The 27,144-nt window shown below is 43.2% G+C and overlaps 1 protein-coding gene across 1 annotated transcript; it reads right to left on the bottom strand.

Annotated features, from left to right (window-relative positions):
- Positions 1-1,688: 1,688 nt before the first annotated feature.
- On the bottom strand, positions 1,689-26,242 carry LOC118854493 (zinc finger protein 260-like). Its single transcript, XM_036764863.1, has 5 exons — positions 25,949-26,242; positions 24,645-24,844; positions 14,384-14,510; positions 12,650-12,745; positions 1,689-5,920 (listed from the first exon to the last, which is right to left on the bottom strand). Exons 2-5 carry the CDS (start codon positions 24,675-24,677, stop codon positions 4,422-4,424), a joined length of 1,755 nt encoding a protein of 584 aa, XP_036620758.1. The 5' UTR covers positions 24,678-24,844; positions 25,949-26,242; the 3' UTR covers positions 1,689-4,421.
- Between the last annotated feature and the right edge of the window lie 902 nt (positions 26,243-27,144).

Consider the following 27,144-nt stretch of genomic DNA (forward strand, 5'->3'; position numbering starts at 1 on the left):
GGTTTCCATGAAAAGATTCTATATGTTAAAGCCTTCCTTCAGGAGAGATTGTATTCGTGGTCTCTAGACAGGAATTAATTGTCACAAGAAAAATCAAGTCAAGTGAGGTACAAAGCTCTGAGCACTAGCAGTTTATTTGTTAACATGAATTTACTAAAATAGAGGGCCAATAGTTTCCCCATGGAGCTCAAAGTCTTGGAGGAGAAGAGGCAGTTTTGTCCATCACAGTTTTTTGAATCTGCTTTTACCTTTTTAAGAGGTGCCAGGGATATATTTTTTCAGTGAACTATAAAGATATTTAAAGAACAAATAACAGACCACACACTTTTCACAAAAGGAGTCCTTCGTCATTATCTTGTTTACTCTTGTGTTTGTCCAAACATTTTCACTAAAAAACTACATATTCAAGAAAAAGATGGAACAAAGAAGAGAAGTTGGTAGGTGGGGAAAACAGTATAAATGGTTAAAGGACTGACAGCATTATGGGGGCAAGGACAATGTGACTGGTTGAAAGTCTGAAAGGTGGGCTGGGAACAGCCCCCCTTTTCATCTTGAAATTGTAGATACTTTCCACCTGGATCTTGCAGAAATAAGTAATGACAGATAACAAATTCCCTCTAATTGTACAAAAACCCCTAAAGACAATGTTTCCAGGAATGGCATTCATCCTGGTTGGTAGAGATAATAACAAATGGCCTAGAACTGAATCAGGAAACTTAAAGGTATAGAAGATAACAAGTTTCCTTGACACAAAGTGATTGGCAGCTAGTGCTGAGAAAATAATTCCTTCTAAAGTAAAGTGTTTTGAAAGAGCACTGCACTTTTAAATTTAGCTCAGAGTTTTTCTTTATTTAAAAGTGACTGATGGGAAAATTGAGCTTTTTCATTTGACTGAGAGAGGAGCACTGAACTTTTGAACTCAGGAGTTTCTTCACCCACAGATTGTTGCTGTTGGTGCTTTGTTTGCAAGTGAGTTGGATTTAAGGGAGGTAGAGCTGTGCAAAGTCATCAACCTCACTCTCCTCTGGAATTATCACAGTCCAGGGGCAAGACATAGGTCAAGACTACTCATGATATCTCCCCATTTCTAACTAATCCATAAACATAGCCACAATTGACAGATTTTAGGGTGGCAAAGTTGTGGTTCCGCCATTGTTCACAAAAACTTATTACACAATTATAAGATTTTACAAAGTAATTTATACTCCAGGATGTTGGCACTTTTGACAGCTACCTCCAGACAAATAAATATGGACAAACAAATATCTATTTCTATCTATTATTTATGATAAATTGGAGATAATCAACAAGTGGCACTGACAAGTTGGAATACATCCACAAGACTATGAATATGATGGATTGGAGACCATGACAAATGAGTCGAAAGAATTGAGGCAACTTACCAGAAGAAGAGAAAACTTGGTGAGCAACATGAAATACTCTTAAATACCTGAAAGGCTATCATGTCTAAGATGAGTCACACTTGTTCTGCTTGACCCCAGAGGGAAGACCCAGGACCAATAAGTGTAAGCTGCAAGAGGCAGATTTGTTTGATGTGATGGACCCTAACAATGGGCTGCCTTCCTAGCAGGTCTTCAAGCAGAAATCTATTCAGAGATGCCACTGCAGGTATGAGTCTGGCCTAGCTGTCCTCTGAAGGCCCTTCCAACTTAAGATTCTCTGATAAATTCAGTGACAAGGGAACAAGAAGTGGGCTTGGGTCCTCGTTAGCATCCAAATGTATTTCATTAGAGACCTTTATTCCTATCAGTGGTTGCCTTTCTGGCAAAGCAACTCTTCTGACTTGCCTTGATGAGAGAATGTAAAGACTCCCCACAATGCTTCTTGAATTGCTCCCTTATGTCCAACCTGTTGGTCTTTGTACTGGAAACCATCACTCTGATGAGGGTGCTGTCATCAGGACCTGAGACATTCACTGATTTTTAGAGAACACGTGACAAGCAGCCCAGATGCCTCTGATATGGAGCTGAGTTCCTTTAGATTTCCATTTCAGGCTGGGAGAGCAGGTATAACTGTTGTGCAGAAAATAACAGCGAGATGAGACCTGGGTTCAAGGTAAATTTAAGTGTGGATTTATTGATCAAGCGTGCGACTACCTGGAGTATACACTCAAATCAGGCAGTCCCGAACCAAGGGACTTATAGGCTTATAAAGGCAAAAACCACAAAGGGAGGGTCGCTAGCAGAAGCAATGATGTACAGAAGCAAAGAATAGCCATTGGTGAAATCCATAGCTCAGGGCTAATTTGGGAATATGGCACAAGGATACAGGGGTGCAACCCTCTTGTGACATGGGGGTCCCTCCTAGGTTGTGATTAGCTTCCTAGAACAGGGTGGGGGGCACAGGGTGGAGAGACATGAGGCAAAGGGCAGTGGAATTCCCCGGAACAGGCCAGGGTCACGTTCTGGGTGAAGGGTAGGGAACGTCTGTAACCCCCTGCTTGGTCAGCTATATTCTGGGTGGAGGGACAGCAGAACAGTTGCACCATAACCCAGGGTGTGGGGGCCCTATTTGGGAACAGGGTGGTCTCTCCTTATGATGAACTTGTACCTTGACCCTGGGACTGATCCTTGTATGTAATGCTGATGTAAAGAAGAATACACAGAATGCTGATTCAGGAGAAAGGGGGGGGGTCAGAGGACTAGCCTTGGGCAATCTACCCAGAATGGTGCCTTAGGCTGTTTCAAGCCATTACAGAATATAGGACAAAGACAAAGACAAAAAATATAAAGGGGAATAATGGTGAGCTTCAAATTTGGGTGTAACACAACCATGGGAAGCTTTGTAGATAGAAATTGCAAGGCCTCTTATCTGCTTAGTAGAGGCTCCTTTCTTCACAATGGCTCTGCTCTACCTCAGGTCCATTGGGGGAATCTCTTCCTCATCATCATGATTGCTGAGTCACAAAAATGAGGAGGAATAAATAAGCTCAAATTAATGAGAAGTTTCTTGACTGTCACGTGCAGTGGCCTCAATGTAGACTGGACACATGCATGTAGGTGGCCTGTGGGAGAAGACAACATTCCCCTAAATTGCTCCAATCTTTAAACATTAAACAAACCTGAATTCTTCCCTTCACCAAAGATTGTTCCCCAATTGACATAATTTTGACTTCAGTGCTTTTCCTTATTCTGAAGACATTCTATTTCTGAGAACATCCAGATGGATTCTTTCACACAGTTTTGCAGTTTATAGGCCTATTCCCTCCTTTTCTGGTTTTACAACCTGGAGGGGTGGCATAAATCATTTTCCTCATCTCAAGTTTCTGTTATAGTCAGTCACAAAATGTAACTTTCACCAATGACCTCCATGTTCTAGAGCAGGGCTATCCAACCTTAGGTTTTTATTGAAACAGTAGACAATATATTTTGATTTGCCATTTTAGTGAGAGCTCTGTGGTAGCTATACAAATTTCTATGCTTATAGGCTGGCCGCATAAATTACACTGTGGGCCACTGCATTTTGGACAGCCCTGGTCTAGAGAAAGGCACGTCCCATTGAGCACATCCATAAAATTTCTTTTCATTATAAATCCTCTGATGAGAGGATAAGAGTGTGTTGATAAACAAAATGGGCTCTTAGCACTCAGTTCAACCAAGTGCCCTTGAAGAGTTTGGCCTTTGTTTCCTTGATTAGATTGAGAGTCCTTGGTGACCTCCTTGCCTCAGGTGAGGGCCTAGTTTACACACGAGTTTGAGTGACATGTTTGGGATATCAGAGGCTTTTAGACCACATGGGTTTAAGTCACCTCTTTGTGATGATTTTGGGTCATGTGGGTAAGTCGCATGTATGACTCACCCTTGACCCTGAAAAAGATATAAAACCAGGGGTTGGCTTTCTGTTTTTTGGACCTCTTACCCACAGCCATGGTGGCACTAGTGACTCTGGGCCAACCCTTGCTATGAGCTCCCAGGCTGAACCTAGATGTTGGTAACTACGAATTGTATTTGGTCTGTCTGTCGATGTTTGTAATTTGTTTGTATTTTGCTCTTAAGTTCAGGGTGCTGGCTTTTTCCCCTGAACTAAGTGAATGGTATTTGTATGCCAGATTAAAGTAAACTTGTCAACCCCTTAACATTGCTTTCCTTAGTAAAGCAGATCAAAAGAACCTGGGCTTTGGCAGCATTCTTACTGTTGGGTTTGTGTTGGTCTTTTACCCCCCGAGCAGCTGCTAGCTGGATTGTTGAAACAAAGAGATGATCCCTAGTTGAAAGCCTTCCCATACTGAGTGTCTAGATGGCTTGTACTCAGAGTTAATGTTTTGCTGAGAAGCTCTATACTCCATTTCAATGCCTTTCCTCTTTTAGGTCAGTTATAAAATTCTTATATCTTCCACGAATTCTCCAATAGTAAACAAGGACTGACTTTAGCCAGAAGGCTTTACTACAATGATTACATTCTTAAGGTTTCTCTCCAGTGTGAATTCTCTGATGTTGGGTAAGACCATTCCTCTGTGTAAAAGCCTTTCTACACTGGGTACATTCATAAGGTTTCTCTCCAGTGTGGATCCTCTGATGTAGAGTAAGAGAGGATTTCTGTGTAAAAGCCTTTCCACATTCAGTACATTCATAAGGTTTCTCTCCAGTGTGCATTCTCTGATGTAGAATAAGACTGGCACACCACTTAAAAGCCTTTCCACATTGATTACATTCATAAGGTTTCTCTCCAGTGTGGATCCTCTGATGAACAATAAAACCATCTCTACGCGTAAAAGTTTTTCCACATTGATTGCATTCATAAGGTTTTTCTCCAGTGTGGGTTGTCTGATGTAGAGCAAGCCCTCTCCTTTCCCAAAAAGCCTTTCCACATTGATTACAAGTATAAGGTTTCTCTCCAGTATGGATTCTCTGATGAACAATAAAATCATCTCTCCATGTAAAAGCTTTTCCACATTGATTACATTCATACACTTTCTCTCCAATGTGGATTCTCTCATGTTCAACAAGACTGTCCTTCTGTATATAAGTCTTTCCACACTGATTACATTCATGTAGTTTTTTTACACTGTGTATTCTCTGATGTAGAGTAAGACTGTTCCACCATTTAAAAGCCTTTCCACACTGATTACATTTATAAGGTTTCTCTCCAGTGTGGATTCTCTGATGTGCAATAAGAGATCTCCTCTCCCTATAAGCCTTTTCACATTGATTACAGCCGTAAGGTTTCTCTCCAGTGTGGGCCCTCTGATGTATAGTAAGACGAGCCCTCTGTATAAAAGCCTTTCCACATTGATGACATTCATAAGGCTTCTCTCCAGTGTGGATTTGCTGATGTGCAATAAGAGATCTCTTCTCTCTGAAAGTCTTTCCACATTGATGGCACTCATAAGGTTTCTCTCCAGTGTGGATTCTCTGATGTACCATGAGATAAGAATTCTGTATAAAAGGCTTTCCACATAGATTATATTCATAGGGTTTCTCTCCAGTATGGATTCTCTGATGTAGCATAAGAGTGTTCCACCATTTAAAAGCTTTTCCACATTGATTACATACATAAGGTTTCTCTCCAGTGTGGATTCTCTCATGTTTTACAAGACTGTCTTTCCATGTAAAAGTCTTTCCACATTGATTGCATTTATAAGGTTTCTCTCCTGTGTGGATCCTCTGATGTTGAAGAAGACCATTCTTCCATTTAAAAGTCTTTCCACATTGATAACATTTATAAGGTTTCTCTCCAGTGTGGATTCTCTGGTGTGCAATAAGATACTTCCTCTTTGTAAAACCCTTTCCACATTGTTTACAGTCATATTTCTCTGCAGTGTGGATATTCTCAGGTGTTGGGCAGACTTTTCTTAAATTGAAATCATAGGGACCATCACTCATGAATCTTTGCTTATGAGTTTCTTCCACAGAAAGGCTTAGCTCTTCAGTAATTTCCTTCATTTCAAATCTGATTTCTCCTTATGGAAACAAAAAAGCCAAGAATAAAACAAATACAGAAACTACACACAAACACCCACACCCACACCCACATATACATTTATATCCTCTTCGCATCCACAGGCAGAACAAAACCTCAGTTACTTTCTATTTCCCCAGGCAAAGGGAAGTATCTTAAAAGGGCAGAAACGATCATTTTAAAATGCCCTTAGTTCACACCCCAAGGATGATTCAATTTCCAAGGAGCTTTATACATGAATTTACATTGGACCCTCACAACAAATCTGTGATACTGGTAGGGCCATTATTCTCTTCACATTCACAACTCAGACCATGAGCTCAGAATGCACAGTAACTTCACACAAATCCCAGCAGCTAAGATTACAATCCAAATCCTGTCAAGCGCTGTTTCAACAATCCAGCTAGCAGCTGCTGTGGGGGGTGTAAAACCAACAATAACCAGCTCACAGAATGCTGCAAGCTCAGGTTCTTTTGATCTGCTTTACTAAGGAAAGCAATGTTAAGGGGTTGACAATCTCAATTTAATCCAGCATACAAATCATTCGCTTAGTTCAGGGGGAAAAGCCAGTACCCTGAAGTTCAGAGCAAATACAAACAAATTACAAACATCAACAGACCAAATACAATTCATAGTTACCAAGAAAACCATCAACATCTGAGTTCAGCCGGAAGGCCCTTACAGATGCTGCCCAGAGTCCTGCTCCTCCAGGAGTGAGAGCCTTAAGCAAATAGCTCTGTTCTCTCTTTTTATACACTCTTTAGCCATCATCAAATGTCATCTGAGGACCAGAACTCAGGCTCCTACTATTTGCTCTGGTCTTAGCAACTCCCCTTAGGACCCTGAGGGCTTCACACCTACATAGGCTTAGAACCTAGTAGATAGGGGTTTGGGCCTGGGGCTTGCACCTACTAAGGCTCAATCAAAGATGCTTAATTAATCATTCTGAAACAGTAAAAAAGTCCCAACTTAATTGCCAATATAAGGGCCTTCTCTGTCCAGAGTATTCAACCAATTATCTCCACTTTCAATCCTTTCTTCATAGCTACAATGACATTTGGTGCACATATACTCAAATTATTTCATAATCTAGCCTACCTGTAAGCATAATGTAATTTACCTGGAGATCACTTTCAATCTTAGGTTCTCTGTAGCATTATCTCAGGTTACATGCAGAATACCAACACTTTTTTTTTATTTACCTGAGGCATAAAAGATTTTGTTCTGACCCTTTAACTTCCTGAGGCAGTCATTACTTATTTCTTTTTAAAAATTATCTTTAAATGCCTCTGCTCACTAAAATAAAATTAAACACCCTCCATATAATCCAACTTTTAAAAGTGCATGAATTGCCCATGTCTGAAAATAAATGTCTGACACAGGAACTGGAATTCATTATCCTTTGGTGCAGAAGTGGCCAGCGTGCTTCACTGTTGGTCCTCTTGCACCATCGCCCTTTCGAGGTTCACAAACCCCTTGAAGGATTGAGAACATAGTCCAAGGGACTGGAGTTAAAAATTTGTCAGTGGCACCTCAAGCAGCAAATAATGATCCATTTGGTTACAAAGGTATTTATCTTCTGGGACAAGTATGTGCGTGTCTCAATCTTAACAGCTGTCTTTTTGCAGTGATTGCAAACTATTATGATCAGGAATATACAGTTTGGGGGGATTTTGCACTGAGTACCTCAAACTCTGACTACTTCAAACTATGTGCAACATATCCTTTCAGTTTCTCGACTTGACATCAAATTGTTTCCAAACTTCCAGGAAGGCTGGACATTCACGTGCAAATGGTCACAGGCATGCAAACACCCTTGGTGGCTATCACTGCACCACAGTACTCATCTCATTCTTGGTCTACCTTCTAATCACATCTCATTAAACCTGAAATCACCTGACCAAGATCTCACTTGGGTTTACGTTCTTACAGCAGTGAAGGCAGGTTATTGGAAAACCATCATCGCCAGGCATGCACAGTAGAGTTCATCATGAAACCATCATGGATCACCACAACCTTGCCACAAAAACAGACCTTAAAATGCCACTCATTGAAGTGCTGTGGTTGCTTTCTAATTTGAACTTCTGCTCTATTCATGTCACTCCTCTTCTATCTGGCAGCTTCTCAAAGGACTTGCTTGGCAACTTGGATTAGTCATTCAGTAAAGTTTCAGTGAATGTGTAGTCACTTTACATGTGGAAGAAATAACAAAGTCATGACTGAAGAAATCCTATCCCTCCAATGGTTGTTTCACATATAAACACTAATTAAAAAAAAAACAACAAAGCAATATTTTCAATTGACCTTCAAGCACATTTGTCATTTAAAGTAGTACTTGCCAGGAGCTACTAGAAAAAGAAATTTTTAAAATAGTAATTAGCAATTTATTGTGACCGGTTAGAGAGTTTAAAAAAATGAATTTCCATCACTTGGAGACTTATCAAATTCACCTTCCATTTTCCACCTTATCCGTGAGTGAACATTTTCAAAATATTCTGTTAAAAATGAGAATACAACTGGTGGTATAGTGGACAGAATGCTGGGCCTTGAATCAAGAAGACCTCAGTTCCAATCTCACCTCAGAAACTCGCTAGTCCTGTGACCCTAGGGAAGTCACAAGACCTCTGTGTCTCTCAGTTTTTTTGTCAATCTATAAAGTGGACATAATTATAGTATCTCATTCCTAGGGTTCTTATGAGGATGATATGAAACAATATTTATATAGTGCATGACACATAGTAACTGCTGTTATTTCATGTGATTTTGACTCTTTCCTCCCCAATTCTGCTCTCCTTCTTAAACCATTATTAACCTCACTCCTTTTATTCCCTTATTTCCTTGTTGAACTAAATGTATTTTCATTCCAAAACACTGTCTTTTCTCTGCATCAGTGTTTGTTTATAAACTAGACTCTGAGCTCTGTGACAGCAGAGACTGTCTTTTGCCTTCCTTTGTATCCTCTTGGATTAGCACAGTGCCTAAAACAGAAGGCATTTAATCATTGTTCATTGATTCCCTCCCTGGGCCCAGGGCTGATAGCAGTCCCCAGCCTCTACCTCTACTCCCTGCATTCTGGTCTCTCCCCTAGTTCTTGATTACATGTTTGGGCCTCAGCCCTGTTTCTGTCCTTTCTTATACTCAATCACCTTTAAGTAGTTACATTAGTCAGATTTTAACCCTGATGGAACTGGACCAGAACCAATATTGAAGATTACAGAGGCTTCTGATAAGTCTCCTGCTATATGACACCTGTGGGTCTCAAAATCCCAGCTCCCTAAACTGATGTGGCAGTCACCTACATGAACCTGGCCAATTATTCTCCAAGAATGGGGACAGAGATTAGCCATAGAGATTAGGAAAGGGACTTAGGCTGATGATTTATGCAAAGTTTAGCCTTGGAAGACTCCTGAGTAAGGCAGCAGCCATCTCTCCTCCTCATGTACTGCTAAATGTACAGAGAGAAAATCATGAAACCAGGCTCCCACATCCACTACCAATTTAGGCTATGTAATCTCAGCTGGGCCCTCACTGGGGAAGGGCAATCCTTTGCCATCTCCCTGACTGACTCCCTGTGCCACTCACCACAGCAGCTCTTCCAAATCTTCGTTCATCCCCAACCCTCCATCATGGCTTGCTACCACTCCCCTTGCAACCACAGAAAAAACTAGTTATTTATCAAATGCTTTGTTATCCCTCTCATCTCACATAAATCAGATGTATTCTTCTCCTTTTTGAACCCTATATCACATGGAAAGATTATTCTTCTGCTTGCTAAAGAAAATCCCCTTCCAGAATATGCATATTAGATATATGTTTATGTATATATATGGGTGAATGTGTATGTATGTATATATCTATGTGTATGTATATATATGTGTGTGTGTGTATGTATATATATATATATACATATACACAGAGGGGGGGGGGGACACAGGGTGAGTTGAAGATGAAGGGAAGATACCTAAAAAAAATAAAATCAAATTAAGGGATGAGAGAGGAACATACTGAGAGAGGGAGATAAGGAGAGATAGAATGGGGTGGATTATCTCGCATAAAAGTGGCAAAAGGAAGCAGTTCTGCAGGAGGAGGGGAGAGGGCGGGTGAGGGGGGAATGAGTGAACATTGCTCTCATCAGATTTGGCCTAAGGAGGGAATACCATACATACCCCAATTGGGAATCTTACCCCACAGGAAAGAAGAGGGAAGAAGATAAAAAAAAGTCGGGGGGATGATGGAGGGGAGGGCTGATGGGGGTGGAGGTAGTCAAAAACAAACACTTTCGAAAGGGGACAGGGTCAAGGGAGAAAATTCAATAAAGGGGGATGGGTTGGGAAGGAGCAAAATATAGTTAGTCTTTCACAACATGAGTATTGTGGAAGGGTTATTCATAATGATACACATGTGGCCTAGGTTGAATTGCTCGACTTCTTAGGGAGGGTGGGTGAGAAGGGAAGAGGGGAGAGAATTTGGAACTCAAAGTTTTAAAAACAGATGTTCAAAAACAAACAAAAATGTTTTTGCATGCAACTTGAAAATAAGATACACAGGCAATGGGGCGTAGAAATTTATCTTGCCCTACAAGAAAGGAAGGGAAAAGGGGATGGGAGGGGAGTGGGGTGACAGAGGGGAGGGCTGACTGGGGAACAGGGCAACCAGAATATACACCATCTTGGAGTGGGGGGGGAGGGTAGAAATGGGGAGAAAATCTGTAATTCAAACTCTTGTGAAAATCAATGCTGAAAACTAAATATGTTAAATAAATAAAAAAAAATTAAAAAAAAAAGAAAGAAAATCCCCTTCCACATGCCAATGATCTCACTCTGCCCCCTCATCTACCTCCATATATTCCTCCTCTAGGATCTTCTTTGTTTTTCCCACAAATTATCACTCTCTCCCACACTAGTGACCTTTTTTCTATTATCAAAAATAAAATGATTTCTCTCTAATCCTTAAAACACTCTCACATGATCCATGCATCCCCACGAAATGGTGTCCAATATCTTTTGTCCATTTTATGGCTAAACAATTAGAGATCTCTATTTCCATTTGGTGTTTCCAGCTCCTTTCCCTAGCTTTCTTTGGAACTCTCTTTTTTATTTTTTTCCTTTCTTTTCTTTTTTTTCTACCCTGACACGCTGCCCAAGATATGGCCCCCATTAGACATAAATAGGTATATCTATGTAAAATCATTCTTGGCCTATTCCTATTTATCAGTTCATTCTGCATATGTGGATAGAATCTTTCTTCATTTGTCCTTTCTAATTAATTTGGGTAGTTATAAGAGTCAAAAGAAAAAAAAAGAAACTCTGCATGCTACCTCCCAATTTTATTGTTGAAGTGAAAAGCATCTTTCAAAAATTAGCAACAATCTCAAAATTGGGAAAACTCAATGGCCATTTCTTAATCCTAAGTCTTCTTTACTTCTCTGCAGTCTCTGACACTGTCAGTCTCCCCCCTTTCTTGATACTCCCCTCTCTAGATTTTAGCAACATTGCTCTCTCTGGATTCTCCTTCTACCATATCTAAAAGGAAACTCATTCTCTTTCCTCCAACCTTCCCATCTTCTTCCATTCCTAATGCTATCCAAGGCACCATCCAGTGGTCCAGGCTCAGAAATGAAATGTCATGCACTCCTCATCAACTCTCACACACTCACACTCCTGAACCCCATGGTCAATCTGTTCCAAATCCTGTTAATTCCACCTTTGTGACATCATTCCATAAACCCCTTTCCATCTCCATATTGTCACTTTCTTGGTTCACCCCATAACTGACGTAGGGTCAGACCCTGCTGGTGGTCCAGCTGCCTCAATTCTCCCTCCAGTCCAGTCTAATCCTCCATACAGTTATCAAGTTGATCTTCCTTAAACTCTCACCTGATTATATAATCATGTACTCAACAGTCTCCTGTGAATCTCCAGCAAAAGTATGAAACGTAAAATCATCTCAAGGGCTGTGAAAACACTTCATCACCTCCCCCTTACCCCCAATTCCAGTCTTCCTTCTCCCTTTGCCCACCCTTCCCCATATAAGTTATAATCCATTCATTTGGGTCTCTTCTCTGTTCCTGGGACAGGACCTTCCACCTCAGAACTCAGTGGGTTTTCCTTGCCATCTCTGTTGCCTAGAATGTTCTTGCTGGCTTCCCTGAATCCCTAGCTAGAGCCCACCTCCCACAATAAGCCTTTCCCAGTCTTCCTTAACTCTAACGCCTTGCCTCTCTTGACTAGTTCCAATTTGTCCTGTCCATAGTGAGTTTCTACATAGTTGTTGGTGTGTTGTCTGCCCCACCTGACTGTGAATTCCATAGGAGCAGGAGACATCCCTTGCACTGATGTATGTGTGACCCGCTTTGTACAGGATCTGGAATATAGAAGGCACTTAGATATTTGTTGACTTGAAGAAAGTCCAGGAAAGAACTCACATAGGATACACTAACCCCTTTGTGCACTTTCAAGCCCCCAAATTCTAAATAATGAATTCTTTTAGGATCATAGATTGTTCCCTGGAAGGAAGGTGAAAGGCCATGGAGTCCAAACCCCTCTTATTACTGATGGAGAAACGGAGGCTTAATGGTTCAATGACCATCCGATGAAACCACTGCTCAGAAATATCTGAAAAAGAATTCGAAGGCAGGCCTTCCTGCCTCAGATCTAGCACTTGCCTCACCACAACACAAAGCAGCCTTTTGTAATCCCAGCTCTTATATACCTGCTTTCACCTTACTCACCTGGACAGAGGCTCCTCAGGCCTTCTTGCTCCAGCATCCATGGTGCTTCCCTTTGCTCAAATGAAGAGATCATGTCTTCTCTGGGAACTGGCAGCCCTGGGCATGGGGAGTCAGATAGAGATGAGCATAGAGACAAACTTGTCATTTAGTTCTCTTGAGGGAAAGGTGTTCAGACCCAGAGCTGCTCCATTGTGAGATTTACACACATGAGCCTGTACTCACCCATTAGTGCTTGTAATGCAAATAACCCAAAACAGGGTATGCCACATTATCCTGTTGTAAGACCTGTTCTGAGAAAGAGCCAAACCTCTGCTCCCCCATCCTGTCAAGTTGCATTGTTGTAGAAACACTTAATTCCAAAAATTGAATTTTAATTGAATTATATATAATTAATACTCATATTAATTATGGAAATTTAATAATAAACATAAATGTATACAAAATAAAGAAATAAAAATAATAAAACAATAAAATATACAAATATAATTAAGGATTAACAAAATAATTAAAGTAAAATTAAATTCTAAAAAGGGTTATTATGGAAGACCAGCCTCAAGCCCCAGAAACAGGAACCTTGACCGACCACCTTTTGCACTGTCCCCTTCCCCTGTTTCTCACTCCCTGAAACCTATAGAAACCTTGTGTACTGCTCATTTGGGGTGTCTTTGCCTCTTCAGGTGAGAATTACCTGCTGGCAAACTCAATATACCATTGTTGGTCCAAATTCCATTTCTTGGCCAGTCTGTTATTCCTGAATGCCAGGGTCATGTAAACAAGGACCCCAAGGTGGATCCCAGGACTCCTGAAGGATAGTCTGATAGCATTCTCCTTTGAGCTTTGGGGAAAAGTGGGGGAGAAGATCAGGGAACCAGGCTGGAGTCAGAAAATCTAGTCTTGGTGCGCTTTCTTCATAGAAGGATGGACTCACTACACTTTCCATTCTCTAGAAATTAGAAGCAGCTGATGGTGCTATGGAGAGAGCCCTGGGCCTAGAGTGAGGCATGCCAGGGTCTGAATCCAGCCTCAGGCAGTTACTAGCTATGTGTCCCTGGACATGTCACTTAAACTCCATTTGCCCCAGGTTCCTCCACTGTCAAATGGGGAGAATAATATCAACTAATTTGGAAGGTGACTGTGAGGATAAAGTAACAAAATATTGTAAAGAAAGCCCCAGGCTCAGCACCTGACAAGTACTAAGTGAGAATAAATGCTTCTTCCCTTCCCTTCCTTTCCCACCATCTGTGCTGGAATTTGAGGGCAACAGGAAGGAAGATTAAGGACAAACTTGCTATACCAGGGACAAGTAGAAGTTGGGAGCTACAGATTGATGCTTGTTAAAAAGAAGAATATTCCAGATCCCAGACCCATCCCAGAGAGGACAGGCTTGTAAGAAAAAGGCCTCCTGAGCAGCTTTCAGAGCCTTGGCAGACACAATTCATGGCCAGGTGGGGGTTAGGCCACATGACCCCTGACATTAGTTCCAGGTCTGAGATTCTTCCACACTAATTTGAAGCTGCCTACAAGAGGTGGGAGACAGCTTCAGGAGAAACAAGGAAACCCTCAGGTTCCTGTCACACAATGCACAGACTTTCTATGGGAAACTCCAGGCAGCAGGACAGGAGACCAACACTTTCCTCTCTCTAATAACTGATCAGTGCTCCAAACCCTACACACCAGGGCATGAAGATATTCCTTTGACTGCAGACTCAGCATTACCATTGGAGGTGTCCTTACCCAGGGAGAGCAGGTTCCGGGCATTCTCCAGCATGACCCGCTTGTACAACTCCTTCTGAGCATGGTCCAAGAGGCTCCACTCCTCCTGGGTGAAGTCCACAGCTACATCCTTGAATGTCACCAACCCCTAAATCATTAAAAGTCATGGAATGTAGAGCTGAAGGACAGTTCACATTTAAATAATCCAATCCTCATTAACTTTACAGAACAAAACTGAAGCCCAGAGAAGGGATTTGCTGAAAAGTCAGACATCAGAGACAACTCCTAAAACCAGAGTTGTTAAGAACCCAATTGAATTTTGCGAAAAGTTTTTCATATGATCACTATGAGTAAAGCTGAGAAATATTTTCCTCTGCAATGTGTCTCCTGTGGAATCAGGGAGAAAATTTGTGTTCTAGCTGTGCAGGAGGTGGACCTCTGGGAGAGCATGAGAGAGGATGATGGGAAATATCTTCTTTATCCAAACTGATATAAGTGATATATGTAGGGAGTTAGTGCTGACCCCGGGGCTGCTCAGACCCTAGCGCTTGGCCTGTTTCCTGGGTAAAACCAGACAGGTTTAATAGGAGTTGGAATGGTAGGCACCCGGAGGAAAGACTTTTGTCCCTAACAGGCCCCCTCCTGCTCACTCTGGTAGCCATCCTTTCTCATGCAGGCAGAGTCCATCCACCAAGGACTCACAAGCCCAGTAGGAGGAACCCAGCTGGCCATTACTGAACGCTCTTGAACCAGTGCCTAACACAAACATGCTTTAAGTAGTGAGAACTTCTTGGATACTTTACAAGGGGATCCTGCCCTGTGCCTCACATAGCTCATACAGTTCTGATAATCAGTTTGTATCCTGCCCAAGCCTTCCCATGCCTCTTTAGATACTGTAAAAACAGCACTCCCCTCCTGTTCCCAGCCTTCCCTGTCACTGTAGAATAGCACTCCCCTCCTGTTCCCATACTCCTATGGAAACCACCTTACCACAACCCTAGTTTTCCCATACGCTTGTAGGCAATATAGTTTATAATAATCCAGATTCTTCCCACCAGATATCGCTACTTACATCTAATCTAAGTGCAACAATACATTACTGAAGCACATCTCTTTTTTCCCTTGCTTTCATCCCCTTGAATACCTGCTTCTGCTTATGTAGTGCAAAAACCTATAAATATGGATAATGGCTTCCAATAAATTAGAGTTATATCCATCTTTGCTCCCGCCTCATCATTGCATACTGAGATAGGGCAACTTGCTGGTCAAGACCCTAACATCTGGCACCCAACGTGGGGCTCAGGGGAAAAAACACGCCAGGGATAAGGGCCCCACGTTCCGTGAGACCCCTCAACCTCACTGAGGGAAGGTCTCCTCGGCGGCCGCGGAGCCGAGTCACTCACGGAGAATACACTTCACTCAGCTCGCCCGGGAGGGAAGGATGAGTCTCCAGTGCGCAACCTGAAAGCAGGGCAAGGACACCGTAAGACTTTCGGGAAGAGGTAAGAGCCGAGCCCTTACCAATGGGGCAGTCTGCATCCTTCACAGAATCTCAGGACTTAGAGACATTCTGTAGAATAATTCATAAGATTAGTAAGAAACAGGGATGCACGATACACTATAAAAAAATTAGGGATTTTATAGACACCCTCAAGGAAGTCTCTCCTTGGATAGAGCAGCGCCCCCCTGTCACTTTAGCAGCATGGAAGATAGTGGGAGAGCAGCTGACTTCCTGGGACCAGGAAAAGCCAGGGTAACTAGAACCAGGCACATTTTACTTGTATAACATCATAAAAGCTGCCATAGAGGAGGATACAGGGGCGAGTGAAAGGGCAGTGTGACAATTCTCCCTGTCCACTCAAACCACCCCGTCACCCTCCCCTACAAGTTCCCTGGGGGGTTCCAGGGCTACTTCTCCCACACGCCTCTGTCCAGACTTAAGGAACACCACTCCAGGGTCTGAGCCCACTTTAACTGAAAGGACCCAGGAGTTGGAGGGACAAATGAGGGAGGTACAGCACAAATTAGAGCACATGAGTATGAAACAGACAAAAACGGTTTTGTTTAGGGAAGGAACCCCAGTGCAAGAGACTATGAAACCCAAAAGTACAGCAGGGGAAGCTGCATCCCAGGTTGTGGAAACGGGGGAGGTGGGAAAAACCTGGTGTGGAGACAGGTTCAAACCACCCTCTAGTGTTCCGCAACCGGAATCGCAATCCCCTTTACAATCGATGATCACTAAATTATGGAAGGAAGGCCAGGATGTTGACTTTATGGGGCTAGGGGCTTACCCAGTCCTGGAGGATGGGAATATTAGGAGACATGCCCCTGTGTCCCCGAATGCTATTAAAGAATTGAAAAAGGCTATTACTGAATATGGGCTGAAATCACCTTACGTAAAAATCAGACTAAAAGACTCGGCTTCTTATGTACTCACACCTAATGATTGGAAACTGGTGATGCAGACTATCTTGAGTCCAGGGGAAATGGTGGTGTGGACATCCCTCTTTTCGGAGGAGTGTCACAATCTAGCCGTGCAACTGAACCCTGGTAACCCTGCCAATGCTCAGACATGCTACAACATGCTGTTTGGCTGTGGTGATTTTTTAACCGATCAAAACCAGCTCCAGCATCCCATAGAAGTATATGAAAGATTGGCCATGTGTGTAGAGAATGCTTGGGATAAACTCCCAGTCCCGGGGCAGCAAGCCCCCAAACTTCAGTCTTTAAAACAAAAACCTAATGAACCTTTCTCCAATTTTTGTGCGCGTGTACAGGACACTGTCACAAAGATAATGGGGGAGGTCGAAGGAACTATTATAGTGATTAAAAGTATACTGAGGAACAACTGTAATGCAGATTGCCAGAAGGCCATGATGGGCTTGCGTAAGGATGCAGGGATTGAGGAAATGCTGCAGAGGTGTGAGATAGTTGGCTCGGAGGTCTTTATGGCCCCGGTTAGAGCCGATGCTTATGGGTTTGATAAGGACAGATACAAGGACTGCCCGAGGTGCCCGCGGGGTATTTGCTTTCGCTGCTGGAAGCCAGGACATTTTAGAAGAGAGTGCAGGGCTGTCGGACAAGGTGCCAGACAAGATACCGGACAAGGCGCTGGACAGGGACAGGTTGAGGCAGGCAAAGGACCAATACGACCCCAATACCCCTGCCGCAAATGCCGGAGACGTGGGCACTGGGCCTCCCAGTGTCGGATGAGGGAAACTGACCTGCCCGGTGAACCTAGGCAGCAGTATTTAAACATGCTGACGGGCCCCTCACCAGCCCAGGGCCAATGGTGGGGATGGGAGAGGGAATGAGAGGATCAGCCCAACAAACCTACCCAGAAAATGAGGAAACAATTACACGCTCTCTCCCTTCAACGACCCCCTACTGGATTATAGACATGTGCAGTGCCGGATACTATTATGTGAATCCCCTAACCACCGTCATGGCCCCCATAAGCCCTCAGGTACAATTGAGTGAACATGAATTGGGATTGCTAATAGCTCCTCCAACACACCTTTAAACTGGACTCCTTCCTATAGTTCAAGTGATTACTCCAGGTGGAGTAAGTAAAATTCCTTTAGTTAACAGCACCAACCAAGAATGTTGCCTTGATAAAAGACAGCTTGCTGCCCAGATGTTGATATTCAGCCAAAGGGTTCCTGGCCAAAGAAGAAACTAAGTTATCACTCTTTGCAGATAACATGATGATTTACTGAGAAAATCCTAGAGAATCAAGTAAAGAAACTATTTAAAATAATGAACAACATCAGCAAAGTTGCAGGATATAAAATAAACCCACATAAAACCTCGGCATTCCTATATATTGGGCCATAAAAGACATTGGAAAGCAGTAGCTTATAACCCATGTACTAAGAGAACTTTGGAAAGTACTGGGAGAGGTGGAAGTAGTCAATATGCTGAACTTATGGCAGTACATCAAGCTACTAAAACAGAGAAAGGAGGCCAGTGTCATATATTCACTGATTCATGGGCAGTAGCTAATAGGTTAGCTACATGGATGCCAATGTGGAAAAATCAAAATTGGGAAATTCTTGGCAAACAAGTTTGGGGCAAAGAATTACGGGAAGACATATGGGACATGTTTTTGGTTACAAATTTGTCAGTTTTTCATGAAGATGTTCACATGGCCCTCACTATGCCAGAACGTGAGTACAATGCACATGCTGATCTACTAGCAAAGATTGCTACTGAACATATGTGGCCAGAGTGGCCTTTGTTTTCTTTGAGTGACTCAGTTTATCTCCTTGAGCCTTGCTGGGTGCTGGGCCTGCTGCCTCTCTTCTGGGGCAGGAAGCCCAGAGACCCATGCCTGGGAGCAGAGAACTTCCTGTGTGACCTCTTCCGGGGCAGGAAGCCCAGAGACCCATGCCTGGGAGCAGAGAACTTCCTGTGTGACGATTCATGGGGCCAACTCAAGAACCAATCGGCCCTGGTCATTCAGGCGGTGCTTGATGATGTCAAAAACTCTATAAGAGGGGAGAAGACGGCTTGAAGATCCCTTTTTCCTTTTCCGGTTGGAATGGCAGGGGTGGCGAGTGTGACTCTAGGCCAGTCCAAGTTCTTGGGCAGAACCTAGATGTTGGTAACTATGAATCGTATCGGGTCTGTCTGTTGATGCTTGTAATTTGTTTGTATTTTATTCTGAAGTTCTGGGTGCTGGTTTTTTCCCCTGAACTAAATGAATGTTGCCTGTATGCTCCCCTGAACTAACTGAATGCTGGATTAAAGTAAGCTGGTCAACCCCTTCACCGTGCTTTCCTTGTTTAAGCAGATAAAAAGAACCTGTGCTTTCCCGGCGTGCCGGCAGCCTCCTGGGTGCTGGCTGTGGGAGGATCTTACGCCCCCACAGAAGCTGCTAGCCGGATTGTTAAAACAACATATTGTCCCTAGCATGACAGCTGATGATCTGGTACTAGCAAAATGGGTCCGTGAAATGGCCAGCCATTTAGGGGTCCAGGCCACACACCGGTGGGCACAAGATCAAGGTATTAGTATCTCTCATTCATTAGTAAAATAAATACCAGAGGAATGTTATATACGTCAATTGAAAAAGGAACAAACTGTTCCTAGGTCAGTAACTGGGGAAATAGCAAGGGGAAAAGTTCCAGCCCAGATCTGGCAGAGAGATTATACAGGACCACCGCCCCAAGATAAAGGATGTAAATTTACATGTGCTTGTGTTGATGCTTATTCCAGAGTATTAGTGGCATGCAACCCAGAAAAACAATTGTAAATCTCTAGATATTATGAGACTATATTATGGAACCCCAATGCTGATTCAAAGTGACAGTGGGTCACATTTCAAAGGTAATGAGATGAAGAGATCGTATATTGAATAATATAGAGTAGAGATATCATATTCCATATTATCCGCAAGCACCTGGGTGGATAGAAAGAATGAATGGATTGTTGAAAGAACAGTTAAGAAAGTTAAGTTCTAATAATTTGTATCTACATTGGAAGGATAATTTGTTCACTGCTTCATGTAATTTGAATAATAGATCATTAGGAGGAAGTACACCTTTAGCCAGAATGAGGACCCCAAATCTGTCAATTAGAAAACAGCAAACACATAGGATCCAAAATATTGAGGATTGGACCATGAGGGAAGATGTCCCACCACTGTATCCAGGAATACCTAGCTTGGCAGGATATGATTTACATTGTTTAGAGGACTTTTGGCTGGATAGAAAAGAGATAAGAAAAATCTCTACTGGGATATGTATGAGAATCCCTAAGAATAATTTTGGATGGATATTACCTAAAGTGAAGATTAGCAGCTCAGGGAATACATGTATTGGCTGGAGTGATAGATTGTAATTATCAAGGAGAAATTATTGTGACATTCCCAAATGTAAGTGAAGAACCTATACACTTTTGTAAAAATGATAGAATAGTTAAATTGCTTCTTATTCCTTGTGAAGCAATACCCCTTGTGAAACAATACCCCTTGTGAAACTGACCACCCTTCCAAAATAACTATCAGAGGGAAGGAAGGATTTGGTTCTACTAATAGAATTAAATTGGGAGCTAAAGTATGGGTAAAGTGGAAGCCAGAAGATGTTCCAAAGGCTGCAGAAATTATAGCACATGGGAAAGATAATACTGTAAAAGTGGTTTACCCAGGAGAAAATGGTTATCACATTGTACCCTTGACTCATGTATTCTATCATGAATGAGGCTATGATAGTCGTTGTTTCTTTTGGGCTTTGGTCTGTTAAATTTGTTTGTGAGATTTGTTTGCTGCAGGCTTAGTACCATCCACCTGCAGATGCCTGATTGCTTAAGCCAGAGGTCACCCTCTGATGTGTTGGGATGTCACCTCTGGACCTGTCCACATCTGTGATTTGTCATTCCCGGACTTGGTATCAACTGAGTTCTGGATGCCAGCTTGCTAAAGAACTGACCTCTCAAACAGGACTCTTCACCTCTTGGGGCAGGGACAGCTCTACATCCATTTTCAGCAAGAAGCTATGGAGGATGAGATCTTTGCCCCTTACCCCAAGATTTTCAGCCCCATTCATTCAAGGGGGGGATGATGATGTTGTTTTATATGCTTATCTTGTGTTATCCCTGTTATATTGTTGTGTAAAGTTCTGTTGATACCAGTTATCCCAAAACTCCCATTGCCCTGTGTAACGGATAAGAAAGATATTGGGGACAAATTTAATAGCAATTTAGATTTGAAGATCTTTCCTACCCATTAATAGGTCATGTGACCTGCTTGCATCATAGGAAGCCTAGGTCTCATGTAGTGGGAGGAGCTTGCTGAGAAGAAAAGGAATTTGTGTCACAGGAAATGCTGAGAGAGCTTTTATGGCTATTAATGGCCGTTATGATAGTTAGAGCTGAGGTAAAGACAGGTGACCTGTGATAGCTGTACTGTGAGTTTTGTGGGAAGACCCCAGCAGGGCGTTGGAGAGGTTGGAGAGGTTTTGGGATGGCGAGGTTGGATATTATGATATTGTGTTCAAAGTTGCTTGCTGTTATACTAAAGTGGGCTCACTGGTTGTGGAAGCTGAGCATTTGATTACAGGATCTGGTTATCTGGTGTCTGAATAATTGTTTTGCTTCTTCTGCCTTCTATATGGAGAGTCATACTTTGCGATAGAGAATTACATAGGCATATTCATGGTTATTGTTCATGTTGTGTTTATTGCCTTGCTATTACAAAAAGCAAAAGATAGAAAGAGAAATTGCATTTAAACTTACTATGGACCCTAACAATAAAAATGACAATTTTACCTAAATTAATTTACTTATTTAGTGCCATACCAATCAAACTACCAAAAAATTATTTAATACAGCTAGATAAAATAATACCAAAATTCATCTGGAGGAACAAAGGTCCAGAATATCAAGGCAATTAATGAAAGGAAATGGTAGGGAAGGTTGCCTAGCCATACCTGATATTAAACTGTACTATACAGCAGCAGTCATCAAAACTACTTGGTCCTGGCTAAGAAACAGAGTGGTGGATCAATGGAATAGGTTAGGTACACAAGATGCAATGGTCAACAACTATAGTAATCTACTCTTTGATAAACCCAAAGAATCCAGCTTCTGGCTAAGAATTCACTATTTCACAAAAAATGCTGATAAAATTGGAAAATGGTATGGCAGAAACTGGGCATAGACCAATATCTTACACTGTATACCAAAATAAAGTCAAAGTGGACTCATGATTTAGGAATAAAGGTTAATACTATAAGCAATTTTGGAGAGGAAGGAATAGTTTCCTTCTCAGATCTGTGGGAAAGGGAAGAATGTATGACCCAAGCAGAGATAGAAAGCATTACAAAATGCAAAATGGATCATTTTGATTATGTTCAATTGCCAAGATTTTGTATAAACAAAGCCAATGCAACAAAGATTAGGAGGGAAGCAGAAAATTGGGAGGAAATTTTTATAACCAGTGTCTCTGATAAAGGTCTCATATTTAAAATATACAGGGAACTGAGACAAATTTATAGGAATACAAGTCATTCCCCAATTGAGAAATGGTCAAACAATATGAACAGGCAATTTTCAGAGGAAAAAATTAAAGATATCCATAGTCATATGAGAAAATGCTCTAAATCGCTATTGATTAGAGAAATGCAACTCTTAGGAACCAGATCTCTCCTGTCAGATTGGCTAACATGACAAAACAGGAAAATGACAAATGCTGGAGAGGATGTGGGAAAATTGGAACATTATTATTACACTGTTGGTGGAGTTGTGAACTGATCCAACCATTCTGGAGAGCAATTTGCAACTATGCCCAAAAGGCTATAAAAATGTGCATTCCCTTTGACCTAGCAATACCACTTCTAGAGCTATATCCCAAAGAGATCAGACATGTGGGAAAGAGACCTGCATGTACAAAAATATTTATAGCAGCTCTTTTTGTGGTAGCAAAGAATTAGAAATCAAGGGGATGCCCAGCAATTGGGGAATGGCTGAACAAATTGTGGTATATGAACGTAATGGAATATTATTTTGCTATAAGAAATGAGGAGCAGATGGACTTCAGTATAACCTGGAATGACTTATATGAAATGATGCTGAGTGAGGGGAGCATAACCAGGAGATCAATATATACGATTACAGACACACGGTATCTGTAAGGACTACCTTGGTAGACTTGACTCCTCTCATCAATGCAAGGTTCAAAAATAGTTCCTAAAGACTCATGATGGAAAAAGCTCTGCACATCCAGAGAAAGAATTATGGAGTCTGAATGCAGATGGAGGCAAACTTTTTGCTCTCTCTTTTTTTCCTTCTTTTTTGGTTTCATTTCTTCTTTCTCATGATTCATTCCATTGTTTATAATTCTTCATTACAACTGGACTCTTATGTAAATAAGTTCAATGTGAAGGTATCTGTAGTACCTACATTGGATTACATGCTATCTTGGGGGGGTGGGGGAAGGGGCAGGAGGGAGAGAAAATTTGGAACCCCAAAACTTGTGGAACACAGTGTTGCAATATAAAAATAAATTTATTATTTAAAAAAAAGAAAGTAAACAAACCCCCCAAAAAGTGCCATTGGCTCAGAGCTGTGCCTCAGTCTCTTTTTTGTGGGTTGGACAATTTTAATCCCCATAAATACCCTGACACTTGGAAGGGGTCATCTCTATGTCCAACCTGCTACATTTATAGCACGTGTGTACCCAATGAGCTTGAAATCTGATGGTCTCCCAATTCATTTTCCTTTATTTCTATCATAAGCATCATATTCACTTTATCAGAGATTCTGACATTTGTGACCATGTCTCTATCCTGGGCATGAAATCGCCATTTCATTTTTCATCACTGTGATTACTTCTTTACAACACCTGATTTCAGGTCACTTTGGAATCCTCATTTCACCTTTCACTTCCTTCAGTCTAGGGTTTGACTTCTGAACAAACGAGGAATTTATGGCTCTTTTATGCTTTTTGAGATTTCCAAGAATTTCTAAATCCTCCTGTTTCTTTCTGAAAGTCCACAGGCAGACAGGGATGAAGGAGGCACTCTGGGGAAGGTAAGAGTGCACAGGGTGACAGGGGGGATTATGGACAGAGTCTGCTGACATTCTGCCTGCAGGAGAAGGTCCTTTGGTGGCTCTACATGACAAAAAGGGCAGATACAGGAAAGGGAGCAGGAGAAGACAGCAGGGGAAGAAGAGACTGATGTGACAAGGGCTCCTCAAGGACTAGAAATTGTCACTTCAATTCCATACACATTTATTGAGCACCCATCATGTGCCAGGGTCAATGCTCAGCACTGGGGATAGAAAAAGAGGCAAAAGGCAGTCCCTGCCCTCAAGGAGGTCACCATCCAATGGGGGAGACATCAAGCAAACCAATATATACAAAGCAAGCCAAGTCCAGGACAACTAGGCCACAATTAGAGGAGGGAAGGAGTAAGAATTCAGAGGGTGAAGGAATACTTCCTGCAGCTTTTCAGTTGTTGGTTGGGACTTAAAGGCAGACAGTGAGGCTAGGAGTCTGAGCTGGGGAGAGAGAGTACTCCAGGTGTGGGGACAGCCATTGAAAATGCCTAGAGCTGAGAGAAGCCAGGAGGCCAGGGCCACTGGGTCAAGGATATATGTGGGGGAGAAAGCTGTAAGAAGACTGGAAAGGTTGGGGGGGGTAATAACTTATACAAGGCTTTGAATGCCTATTTTTGTAAAGAAATGGTCCATGAGGACCACACTGTCAGCTTCATAGACCATCCTCTATGTCTGTGGCAATGGCCTCAATGGCTTATGTCTCTGCACAGACTGCACTCACCTGGGGAGGTGGGCTGCTGCTCCCAGGGGCCATTTCCTCTGGCTCCAGGGTCCTTGCTGGGGCCAGGTCTTGGTCCTCTGCAAACTGAGCTAGGAAGGGAGAAGGATCCCAGAGGGGAAGAAGTCTGGCTCTTCTCTTCTTTGGCAGCAGGCTGGTCTACAGGGATTTACAAGGTGAGGCTCCACAGGAGAGACTCCACCCTATAGAGGGAGGGAGGAAGCAGGGAGGGTCAGGCTTGGAAATGAAGATGGTCTGAACAAGAAGACTATTTCCTTCCCTCTCTTACTTATTTTCTTGTGCTCCCTCCCTCCGCCCGCTCCCCCCCCCCCCCCCGCCCCATACAGACCCAAAGGGCTGAGGGGGCTTGGGATCCGAAATGGGATGAGACCATTTTGAGCCTCAATGGCTCCTCAGTCAGACCTCTCCCTCCACATGGTCCCCTGCCCTCCCTGCATCCCCTCTCCCTGACACTCGAATACACATTGTATAGACTACAAACTAACTCCTTGATCTAGAAGGGAAGCTAGGGAAGGCTGAGGAGGGGCAAGGCTCTTGAATGGAGCCACCAGGGAATGTTCAGGGAAAGCCTGAGGCTGGGAGACAAAATCCAGTCTGGGATTCTGCCCCCTGGCAGGGGACCTGAAGCAGGGGAGCAGGAAGCCTGGGGAAAGGGAGGAGGGGTGAGGTCTAGGAGGCAAGACAATCTAACATAGCTCACGGAGGGAGGTCAGAGACACTGGAGTGACAGAAGGGCTCCAGGGGGACACTGAGCCTGGGGAAGCAGGATGACTGTGTCCTGAGGTATAACTAGGAACTGGGGAGGACTGCTGGGCTGCTCTGGGAGAGCTTAGGCTTGGAATCCCTAAAGGGAAAATGGAGACAGGGAGCCACATGTCTGGGATCTGACAGGAACCAGTCTCAGAGACATGGGGGCAAATATAGGGCACCATGAGAGAGCTTTTGTAACTGTGTCCAAGCCTGGGTAGGCAGGGAGAAAGGTAGAATTCTTGGATCTCCAAAGGCACTTGATCTGAACGCAAGACAAGGGAATTTCTAACCAGAGATTAGGGGACAGGGAGGCAGGACACAGGGGGCCTGATGGGAAGGCTGAAATCAGAACTCCAGGAACCCTAGGGGTAAAGTCTGAAGTCTGCAATAGTGTTATCCAATGATAAATCTGGGGAAGGTGAGCCAGGAATTTAGGAAGTGATGGGAAGTCTGGAAAAGATTTAGGGGCAGGGAGCTCATCCAGTAGCCAGGCGGGGGAGGAAGGTGTGCTCCTGGCAGACCTGGAGGACACTCACCATGAGGTCAGATGAGAATGACACTGAATTGCCTGGGCAGCCAGCAGAACCAGGAAATATGGCGGGGCTCTTGCTCAGACTTAACGGGGACCTGCAAGCACAGAGCTGGAGTCCAGCAGGCAGAGTAATCTCTGCTCCGGGGAAGAAAGAGTAAGCTCGGCTCCAGGGAAGGCAGAGAGATCTCTGATACGGGAAGAATGGAAAGAGAGTTGAAGTCCAGAGAAAGCAAAGCAGTCTGGGCTCAAAGCCTTCCTGCTTCTGGCCAGCGCACTCTGGGAGGGTCTTCCTTTTCCCAATAGCACCGCCCTGTCCAGCCCCTGAGGTCCCCAGGAGGGCGGGGCTCTTCCCTCCAATCACACCCAGGGCCAGTCAGAGACACTGACTGCCTCTCCCCCGTAAGCCCTGCCCTCCATCACATGGAATGCCTTCTCCAATGCAACAATCCCTTTTTCAGCCTTAAACTCCTCCCAAGCCTCCGAACTCCACCCAGAGCTCAAACTCCACCTGAACCACCACCCACCAGGCTGCCCATCTCTGAGAGCTCCTCCTTTCCAGTGTCTTCACTCCCTCCCTCCCAGACTCACCCCCTCCTCCTTCTGAGCAGAAAGACTGCCAGGATAAAACCATAGCACCAGAATACCTTGAAGTGATGCAGAGGGATGGAGGAAGCAGGGAGGGCCAGGCTTGGAAATGAAGGTGGTCTAAGCAAGAAGACAACTGCCCTCCCTTTCTTACTCCTTCTGTTTTGTCTGCCTCCTGTCCCCATCCTTCTATAGAGACCCAAGAGGCACAGGGGGCTTTGAGATCCCAGATGGGATGAGATCAGTCAGAGCCTCAGTGACCCGAGCATCAGAGCTGCCCCTCCACCTGGTGCTCTGCCCTCCTTGTATTGAGAACCAAGGATGAACAACACTCTGTAAGTAGTAGTAGCTGCCCCACTGGGGACGAGCTGGCCAGTTCCAGCTGGACAATTATTGTGTTTCCTTTCTTCCTTCCTTCCTTGCTTCCTTCTTCCTCCCTGATGGGGAGTCATACCCTCATGTGTGAGAGTTGTGTCCAAGGGAATATAAATTTTGATTCATTAAATATCTGAAGATATCTTGAATTTGGGGGCTGGGTTTTTTCTTCCCTACTTATTTATTCTATGATTTTTTTAAACTGGGACAATTAACTCTCATCTCGTGTACTCTTCATTT

The sequence above is a fragment of the Trichosurus vulpecula genome, chromosome 1 (genome assembly GCF_011100635.1).
Source record: "Trichosurus vulpecula isolate mTriVul1 chromosome 1, mTriVul1.pri, whole genome shotgun sequence".
NCBI classification, from domain to species: domain Eukaryota; kingdom Metazoa; phylum Chordata; class Mammalia; order Diprotodontia; family Phalangeridae; genus Trichosurus; species Trichosurus vulpecula.

Coding starts and splice junctions, on each gene's coding strand:
- LOC118854493 (XM_036764863.1), bottom strand. CDS start 24,677: ATGGCCCCTGGGAGCAGCAGCCCACCTCCCCAG. Junction 12,746..14,383: donor CCGGAACCTGCTCTCCCTGG/GTAAGGACACCT, acceptor CCCCATGCCCAG/GGCTGCCAGTTCCCAGAGAA. Junction 5,921..12,649: donor CCTGAGGAGCCTCTGTCCAG/GTGAGTAAGGTG, acceptor TGTTTCCATAAG/GAGAAATCAGATTTGAAATG.